The sequence below is a fragment of the Zingiber officinale genome, chromosome 10B, assembly GCF_018446385.1.
Source record: "Zingiber officinale cultivar Zhangliang chromosome 10B, Zo_v1.1, whole genome shotgun sequence".
Lineage (NCBI taxonomy): Eukaryota > Viridiplantae > Streptophyta > Magnoliopsida > Zingiberales > Zingiberaceae > Zingiber > Zingiber officinale.
The window spans coordinates 33332068-33342079 of NC_056005.1; the positions used below are offsets into that span (position 1 = coordinate 33332068).

The 10012-nt window shown below is 37.4% G+C and overlaps 2 protein-coding genes across 4 annotated transcripts; both read left to right on the top strand.

Moving 5' to 3' along the window:
- The first annotated feature begins 422 nt into the window (after positions 1 to 422).
- On the top strand, positions 423 to 3208 carry LOC122029418. 3 transcript variants are annotated; one of them, XM_042588391.1, is made up of 3 exons: positions 423 to 650; positions 1787 to 1916; positions 1998 to 3208. In XM_042588391.1, exons 1-3 carry the CDS (start codon positions 540 to 542, stop codon positions 2024 to 2026), a joined length of 270 nt encoding a protein of 89 aa, XP_042444325.1. In that variant the 5' UTR covers positions 423 to 539; the 3' UTR covers positions 2027 to 3208. The 3 variants fall into 3 exon arrangements, with proteins under 3 accessions (XP_042444325.1, XP_042444326.1, XP_042444327.1); XM_042588392.1 differs by having other exon boundaries at positions 1790 to 1916; XM_042588393.1 differs by having other exon boundaries at positions 1799 to 1916.
- A 524-nt stretch (positions 3209 to 3732) lies between these two features.
- Positions 3733 to 6726, top strand: LOC122029417 (succinate dehydrogenase [ubiquinone] iron-sulfur subunit 1, mitochondrial-like). Its single transcript, XM_042588390.1, has 2 exons — positions 3733 to 4508; positions 6425 to 6726. Exons 1-2 carry the CDS (start codon positions 3814 to 3816, stop codon positions 6591 to 6593), a joined length of 864 nt encoding a protein of 287 aa, XP_042444324.1. The 5' UTR covers positions 3733 to 3813; the 3' UTR covers positions 6594 to 6726.
- Positions 6727 to 10012: the final 3286 nt, after the last annotated feature.

Below are 10012 nucleotides of genomic sequence, written 5' to 3' on the forward strand. Positions count from 1 at the left end.
ACAAGGCTTGCATGCGCTAAGAAAAAGAGGGAGAAAAATGTTGACACCATCAACCATTAATAAAAATTTTAAATCAAAATGATTTTAATGTGCTTCGGATACTTTGGAAAATGGGATGGGAAATGGGATGTAGAAATTCCCTTAGTTATATTTAACTTGGAATATTTAGTTCCTAAAATTTCCCTTCAAACAGAACTTATAGTATATTTTTCTTTATTTTTATCATAATATATAGACGATCTGTTAAAATACTCAGCAGAGATTTTATTAATATTAAGAATATGTTAATATTTACTATCGAAATACACTAAAATCAAACGAAGAAGAAGACCAAGAATTAGTTAGCAACCTAAACATACTTTGAAAAGTATTAAATTTTAAGAGTATTATAAAATTAACACGAATATAAAAATAGAGGGCGACTGCGACTCAAACCTCGGAAGGGAGACACAAACACAATTGAGGCTCGGAGGCGGAAGGCTGCGAGCTCTCGTGGCTCCTCGTTAGGTTTGCGAAGAGGGAAGGCGAAGGATTGGACGATGCGACCTCCCTCGTTGCTTTCTCTTACCATCGATTCCGCGCTCCGCCACATCGCTCACATCACTGATCTCTCTTCCATCCCCGACCAAATCCTCCTCGAGCTCTTCAGGGTACCAATCTCTTTCTTGAACGCCCTTAATGTTTCTTGATAGCAATGCTTTTGATTCACAAGTTTATGTTTGAAGTGGATCTGTTGTTTGATTCTGTCACCGGTTCGTTTTTATCGGAGGTTTTCAACCACTCCTTTACTTGTATCCAACGAGGACTACACTGTTTTTGTTTTTCGAACTGTAATTTCTGAGAGGTCATAGATCATAGTCTATCTGACTGCAATCAATTGAAGATCTTGATGTATTTAAGCGGTCACCAAAGAAAGACAGGGTTTAATTTGTTTATTCAGTTAGATTGTTGTCTAAGAATTGCCACTTTGGTACAGACATATAGATCAAATTAGTAAAAGAGTAAATACACGGTTCTAGTTCAAAAGATAATGAATTTCATGCCATCTTCCTCCTTTACTCAAATTGACATCTTGTCTGGTGCCTGCTCAAATCATTTTATAAGCTACAACTAATCTTGTTATTGGTTACCTCGGCACTAGCCTGTGTGTATTCTAAAAAAAGATAACAAGTCAAATTGATGTTGAATTATTATGCAGAAATTCAGAATGCAAGAAAACGGAATTTATTTGATTAAATGAGTAAACTGATTTATATATACTAACAAATGTCTGTAGCAAATATTTATTTCACTTGCAAATAAACTTCGAGCATACACACGACTACTGTTTAACAAGTCTGCATATGTGCTTACAAACGAACTTGGCCAGCAACAAGACTCTTGAATTATTCATGAGCTTTTTCATGTGGTTAACAACTTGGCCTTTGCTTTCTTCATATTCAACTTGTTATTAGCCTAACATAACAGTATTTTTAAGCTTGTTCATTTGTTATCTCAATTCCTTACTGAGTCGAGGTTTGAAGTTCTTTCTGATTCCAAAGGTTTAACTGGTCAGTAGCGCTTCCCGTATTGTAAGAGATTCACATTGAATATATTCCTGATATTAAGTCTGATTGAGTCACCTAAATGTAAATGAATGGGCATCTCAATGTATGGTTATGGCTTGCAAACCTTTGAATTTGTCAACCTATTCCTTTAAGGCAAAACTAATTATCACATAGGTAATTTCTCTATTGCCTTTTTAAGCTTGTACACTTATCTGAGAAGACCAAATTGATGTTTCCAGAAGACCCTGCAGGCAGGCAAACTGACAGAGAAGGTACTGAAGTTATTCATGGCAACTGGCAATGAGCAAATTTTATCTTTTATTCAGAGCCTTAATATCAGACCAATTCTTGCCCCTGTCCTCCCTACAAGTAAGTATCGAGTACTTAACCTTCAACATAGATCTGAATTTTGATCAAGCATAATCATTTACTTTAAAATTTATGTGGCAGGATGCTCTGAAAATTCTAGAATCATGTGATGCTTTCCCTTTGCATCAACAATTTCTCCTTGTGTGACTTGTACATATAAAATTGATGTGTTCATAGTGACTTATGAGACAGCCTAACCTCACAACTTTTCCAGAGGAAATAATGGACAATCTTTCCCTCATTTTCAATTGATTGTTAGAGAAGATGGATAATAGCATGTTCTGCAAGTTCTCTCAGGTGTATATGAGACAATATCTAGAATTTGATCAAAAATTGTCTTCCAACAAGGAACATCATCATTGACACATTTGTCAAAGCTGCTGCAACTCACTTTCCAATCAAAGAATTGCATCCATATTATTATTATTATTATTATTATTATTATTTGCATTTCTTGTTCGAATTGTCTTTCACTAGTATTTCAAAGGTACAGTTGGCTGTGAATATTGTTCAGTGTGGTTCTGCCGGCTCGCTATTATGTCACTTAGGATTGAGCAGGCTTATACATGATGCCCAAACTAAGCATGTCAAGATTGACTATTCCACATAGGCGAATGGTGCAAAGCTTCCGGTGCTACAATGATTATGAAAGGTTATACTGCCTGCAATATTTCCTCGACTCTTTGACAGTCAAGCAAAGTTGCAAGGGCGGAGGATACTTGGTGTGATGAACTAAATTGGCAAATGCATTCGGGATTTGAGACAATAAGTGGGAGCTCATAGATGTAAGAGGCAAGAAGGTAGACACCAGGTGTGATATCTATCTTGAGGGAATGAACAGATGAAGCTGCAGATGCAGTGTTTTACTGATGCTTGATTATGATTAATATAGAGATGTATAGCAACAAGAAAATAAAAGTGTGTTTATAGTATGAAGGCTTATGGAAAAGATACCTCTCACAGACACAGACTGGTGTACCTGCAAGCCGTCTTCCAACGGATGAAATCATCATGATTTAATGACAATGCCGATGATTGATGTAGGGGAGGGCAAAAAGGGCATCATCACCACATTCTGCATCTCTGCTCAACTATATCAGAAGTCCTCCAATGGTTACTGTTACACCAGTGGCTAGTGCATAAGCGCCATTGTCTCTTTTATCTTAGTTTTGGATTGTTTACTAGGCTATATCTATTATTTTCTCTTTGGTGGGAACTAGGCCATGTCTATGCTCTAATGACCAATATCTATTGATCATGTACTGTGTAAACTGAAATTAGGATTTTGGTTACTACCATCTATTCTGTGTGATTTTTCTTCAATGTTTGGAATTTTTTAGGTGAAGACTTCCTATTCCTTCTTTTCTTTTTTTTTCATAAGGATATATATAATTTTGTGAGTACACATGAAGCATAATTACTCATGAAGCATAATTATGCTTTTGAACTTTACTGGATGGACTTATTTTAATTTCCATTGTCTCATTGTATCTGAAAAAAATGTCTTTGGTCTAAGTAATTTGGAAAATAAGTAGACAAGTTGATTAAGTTCTGGAACTGTAATGGAAATTTGAAAAAGATTATATATCATTGCTTTATCTGCACTTAGACCTGGAACTTGCTGCATAAACGAACTTGATGGCGTAATTAATTCTGCTGTTTAACAGTTTAATTTATTTCTTTTTTGTTAAAGAAAAGTAATTGGATCAAAATAAAAGGCAATATGCAGATAATTTCATGACACGATAGCAATGTTTATTCCCACGCGCCTCTGCCAACATACGGACGGGAAAGTGACCACACCACCCTCACTAGTCTAGTCGTGTTTTATTTGTTCTTTTTTTCCTTATTTATTATTTCCGACTTGCTGCTTCGCGACCTTCGAAGCGTCGGTATCATGGCCGCTGCGAGGGTTCTTCTCCGCCGAGGCTCCTCCGCTGCGCGTGGCATGCTCCCCACCTATGGCCCTCCGACCACCGTTGCGTCCCCCACAGCGGCTCGTCTCCTCCTGGCGCAGGCCCACTCCTCCCAGTCCGACTCCGCCGCGGCCAAGCCCAAGCGCAGCAAGACCTTCGCCATCTACCGATGGAATCCGGATCATCCCGAGAAGCCTCAGCTCCAGCAGTACGAGATCGATCTCGGTGAGTGCGGCCCCATGGTCCTTGATGCCCTGATCAAGATAAAAAATGAGATCGATCCTTCCCTCACTTTCCGCCGCTCCTGCCGTGAGGGCATCTGCGGGTCCTGCGCAATGAACATCGATGGGGACAACGGGCTTGCCTGTCTCACCAAGATCTCGTCCTCCTCCGGTGCCAGCACGATCACTCCGCTGCCGCATATGTACGTGATCAAGGATCTGGTGGTGGACATGACAAACTTCTACAGCCAGTACAAGAGCGTGGAGCCATGGCTTAAGAGGAAGGACCCCCCGCCAACCCCAGGGAAGGAGATCCTTCAGAGCAAAAAGGATCGCGCCAAGCTGGATGGTATGTACGAGTGTATCCTTTGCGCCTGCTGCAGCACCTCCTGCCCTAGCTACTGGTGGAACCCTGAGACCTATCTCGGGCCAGCTGCCCTCCTCCATGCCAATAGGTATGACACGTTGTTTATTTGATTCCTTAAAACGACTTCCTTGTTATTTATATTTTTCAAGTTGCCTAATGGTTGAATCTTTAAAAGAATAACCTCGATGCCTTGCTTTCTTAATCACTGATACAGGACAATGGTTTCAGGTTGGTATTGATGAAAATCTGTATTTTAGATATCATGTTGTGTTCGGGTTTGTGATTAAAGATTAATGAAATCAGTGGCTTTAAATCTTTGATGATTGTATAGAACTTGGTGGTTTTGCCTTCTAAATGAAGTCTATTTAAAATCTGAATACACTGTAGCTATATATCATTATCATTATCATTATCATCAAGTTGTGCTTGTACCAATTATTTGAGCTCTATGGGATTGTCTCCATTGAGCTATATGCAAAGTTGTATTACCCCAGATAGGATGGTGATTCATCTTCACAGGTTCAGATAAATTTTAGTGCTAGCTATCTAGTCCTAATGAAAACCTCATGCTTCCAAGCTTGGGAACTAGCATTGATGATTTTTCATGATAGCATAGAAATATTAATTTCACGTTGTTATTTGCAAGTATCTATGAGGGAAGGATTAAGTTCAATAGCAAATTTATATTCCCATTATGTTCCATAAGCTAATCATGACTACAACATTGATGGAATGCTGCTTTGAAAAATCAGGAAAATTTCTCTCCATCCCTGCAAAATAAAATCAACACGTCTGTATGCTAGCATAATGTATAATTTGTATCTTTTTAACTCTTTCTCATGTAATACAATAGAATGTTCACTGTAGGATTTATTAAATAGCATCCAAATATGACCATTCTCTCTTATTCCTTTTTTTTTACTTGGAAAATATGAATTTTTTACATGTGTTTTGTGAGGCAACTGAAAGTAGGAAAGATTATTTCAATCCTTCCATTTCTTTATGATCATTTCGTTCAATATTTGTCTCTTGTCTATTTATTCCCTTTTGATTAAGTTCTGATTCTGATAACGCAAGAACTAAATTTAAATTCTAGGTTTTAAAAAAAAATGTTTTTGTACACGGTTAATGAATTTTTAAATATCTCTTTCTACTTTTTTTTTTCGTTGAATTCTTTCATATAAAGGAGGAAGTAAAAAATAAGCCTGATGTCATATCTTACCACTAAGGAAGCATAGTCTGACTCCATGCGGTTGGAATGAGCAAGAGAGTAACATTCTTGATATAGTCTTTGAATGAAAGATGCAAAGTAGACTTATTCCCAAGATGAGGTTTCTTTTTCTATCGCATTGGTGTTGGGTACTTCTCTTTTAGCAGTTGCTCCTCCGTATTCATGCCAATGCAACTCAGGAATGTGGGCAAAAAAAAACCTACTTGTTCCTTTTCTAAAATTTCCTTCAAAAGTTCATTTGAATCAAGGTTTATGAGTGCAGACACACTAGCTTTCCATTGTCGAAATCCAGGATATTCACTTATATTATTATATTTTTATGGGTATAGACAAGCTAACATGACATTTTGATTTCTTACAAGGTGAACATAGATGGAATAAGCAAAAGAGAAATTCGGTAATGGATGGTTATTTAATTACAACAAATTTGTTATTATTCTGGTTGATCAAGAACTCCTTAACACACATTTGAAGGTGTACAACTATATTAGAACGTGCAGAATTTCCAGCAAAGTTTGATGGTAGAACTTGGCAGTTGATTGTTAATGGTTCTTATTATTATCTACTATGAAGATGCTAGGACAAAATAGTAATTTAATTGTATCAACGATGCAAACAACTAAACATCGTGATGATAAACATGATACAGACCTTGTGCCTTATTCTGTGTTCATCTTCCTTCTGGTTTGCCTTGCCACATTCAGATCAATCTTCGAGTACCTTTCTATTGTCTCAGCACATTCATCGTGACTGTTGTTTTGTTATGTTTGAAGGTGGATACAGGACAGCCGAGATCAGTACACCAAGGAGCGGCTGGATGCTGTAAATGATGAATTCAAGCTGTACCGTTGCCACACCATCATGAACTGTGCCCATGCATGCCCCAAGGGACTCAATCCTGCAAAGCAAATCGAGTCAATCAAGAAGCTTCAGCTTCAATGAACTGTCCCCAAAGGACTATTTGTTCCTTCTAACAATTAGCATCAATTTGGGATTCAAAATAAAAGCTCTGCACTTCCATTTGACGTGTGGGAGATGTCACAACTATTTTATTATTTGGTACTCATATTGCTTCTGATTGGCTCTTTATTTATCACAAACACTCTTTTGAATTGATTTGTTTGTTGAGTTTAATGTGAGTTGAGCCATAGAATCTATTGCATGCAGTAGTTTAGTACCTCGTGATGCTGTTAACATTCATGAGGGAATTTAGAGACAAATGTTTGAAACTACATAAAAGCAAAGCAATACTTGGATTCAAATCTGAAATCATCACAGCAGGTCATGCATCATCTGCATATCTGAAATCATCATCTATTCAACCTGGGTTTAATTTTTGGGCTTAAATCTTTATATAGCTGGGGTAAAGAGGGTATATTTACAGCTTTCTTGAGAACCATCTAGAGTATACTTTTACATCGAAACTTTGGCTTAGTGTCACCACCTTAAGAACCATTATTGTCGAAACTAATTAGAATAAAGAGAAAATTGTACTCTGGTGTTTTCACCTGAAGAAGAACCATTGTTATATGGAAATTATATACCAACCATTTGGAAGTATCAGCAGTAACAGACAATCTTGATAAAGATGGTGTATTAATTTTTATTTTATATGCCTATATGGTCTGTGATTCCACTGCAATTTCAAGTATGCTCTTATCTTAAAGTTTTATATGATCTCTGATTCGGCTGCTATAGTAAGTATTTTCTTAGGGAAGAAAAGAAATAGAGTTTTCTTTCATTGTTTATTGGAGGGAAGTAAATAAAGAGGAACTTAGAATATTTTTTAGGTCATATTTGAACTTTATTACATGAGAATAGTAGCTTTTCAACCAAATTAACAGGTGGGGAGGATGCATTCTTTACCAAATGGAAAGCATATTTATGGTCGTCCAAATTACTCTATACTGAGAAATGACTCGAGATTGTTTAATTGGGCACCTCAAAAGTTACTAGGCTTTCGTTTGCTTTCGTTTCTCATTCTATATTTTGAAACATCTCCTGTTACCTTTATAATTTCCAAACACGTGCATTTGAGCTTTGTTCTATCTTTATTTTCGCCCTAACTTAGCTTGTGACTTGATTCGCATACTATGATAAAGAATCACTTGTGACCGTTCCGAAAATATGAAAATGACAGTTCTTAGTAAACTCTTACAACTCTTAGGTTTTCATTCATTTGCCTAGAGACCTCTCCACTCTATTTGTTCAGAGAATTTACCTCCAAGTCTTGTAATTTTATAGTGCTAATACCTTTTAGACTTTTGCATCCTTTACTAATCATCTAATCGGCCTTAACCTCCTTAAATTTTTATTAAAACCTATTAAACTTTTTCATCTGTCATATGATCAATCTTAACCTACATAAAGAACCACTCGTTGGAGACTTATTGCACTTTTTCATCATTTGATCAATTTTAATCTTTTTGGACTTTTTCCAAGACCTCTCCAACATTCCTTTACCATTCAATAAATTTTGATCTCCTTGAATTTTGCCAAGACCTCCTTGGATTTCTTTAATCTTTCTGCTTAACACCAATTAAGTCACCAACCTTCTAAGCTCTTGGTCAACCCTCGGCCATTAGGACATCTGAAGTTAGTAGTCAAATTTTTACATATTACATTTGACTAATATATAAGGATCTCATTATCCCAAAGATAATTCTAATTTAAACTTTTTGTGTCTACTACGTCAAATAGTCCACTTCAGTATAATTCCACCAATAAAATCATTTTATGCTAAAATGACTTAATTCTATATCGACTTATTCCTCCTTAATTTAATTACAAGACTTAATTGTAATTTATCTTATCTCTTAATTTTTTGTTTAATTTAACTCTTATTTTAACCACCTATCTAAATTTGATTATAAAGGTAAGTGTCAAGAATTGCAAAAGATAAATGGATATCAACACGAATATAATTAGTTGGTATGATCATATGACACTCTAATAAGAAGTTATGCTCATGCATGTTCGGTGTACAAACTATGAGGAAGGTCACCGGCCTAGATAGATAATGAATCATAAATTTTTTAAAAAAAAAAATAAATTAAAAAAAAAAAGATCCAAAGGGTTGGCAAAGTCTCAGGCCGCCATTCTCTTCACAGCCATCTACTATTCCAGCACCATTTTTGTTCAGGTTTGCTTGTTCCTTCCCTTGTTTTTACTTGTCCTCTCCCAAAGTCGTTACCCGTCGTTCCTCTACCTCGATCTCTCTTCCTGAATCGAAATCCATTTTAACAAATCCCTTAGCTCTTCTCGTCCTGACGACCGCCATATATCAAGTATTTTAGGAGCTCATAGTTTTAGTCGAAGTGGCCGCCAGACCTCTCCCGGTTCACGAGCACTACGTGTTTGCTGTATGTCCTAAACGGGGGGAATTCACATGCATCCGTGATTCTTTGTCAAGTTTACTTTCCACAGCTGGCCGAAGACGAAGTAGACGCCCGTGACCGCGAGCACCAAGTGCTCGACGACCACCAACATGATATGCGGCCACGTCGGATCTCCGTCCACCGCGTCCATTCCGAGACCTCTCCAACATGACGCCATTCATCGGCCTCGTCATGAAGAGGAAGACGACAGTGACACCGACAACTACGAAGAAAGATCTCCATTACGTACAGTTTGATCGTGTTAAATCTATAAATAGCGTTATTAGAGGTGTAATTAGAGTGATGTATAATTATTCTAAGTTGACATCTAGATATATAATTTGCTCACTCAGTTGGCCAAATGAGGTTTAACAAACACAATCCAGTAATTCCTTCAACAGTGGGAACGATTGGATCTTCTCCTGAGGTCACAAGTGGCGTGTGAGCCACGGAGAGATTGGTGATTAGGATGGAAACCCTCACGGACTTGTCTATTGATTATGAGATTTAATAAGATGCACACTTCAATCGGCCAGGAAAAATGTGGCTAAAAATGAGGCTCAACGTACTAATATCAGTTAACGCAAGGCAAACTTACATCTATCAAACTCGATAACAATTTTTTTTTTTTGGCTGCCTAGCGACCTTCACTGGGACAATTGACCTTCCCTTCACCATTACTCTGTCCAGTACTAGCAAGATACAGTAAAGAAGTTTCTTCCAGATCTACATTATCAGTGAGCGTATCGATAACCACCCTGTGCCAGGGATCTGCACACAACCTTTCATCCCCTTCTATCCCATGGGGGGGGCGATGCTTCTGGCTAATGTGATGGCTAACTACAAAAAACCAACACCAAAGAGAGAACAATTATTAGTTCTTCATGCCAAGGTGACGAATACAACCCCGCTGATAATCCAAGCTTTTGAGAAGTCCGCCCACATTCTTTTGGATGCTTACCCTTTCGAGGTCCTTCAAAGTCA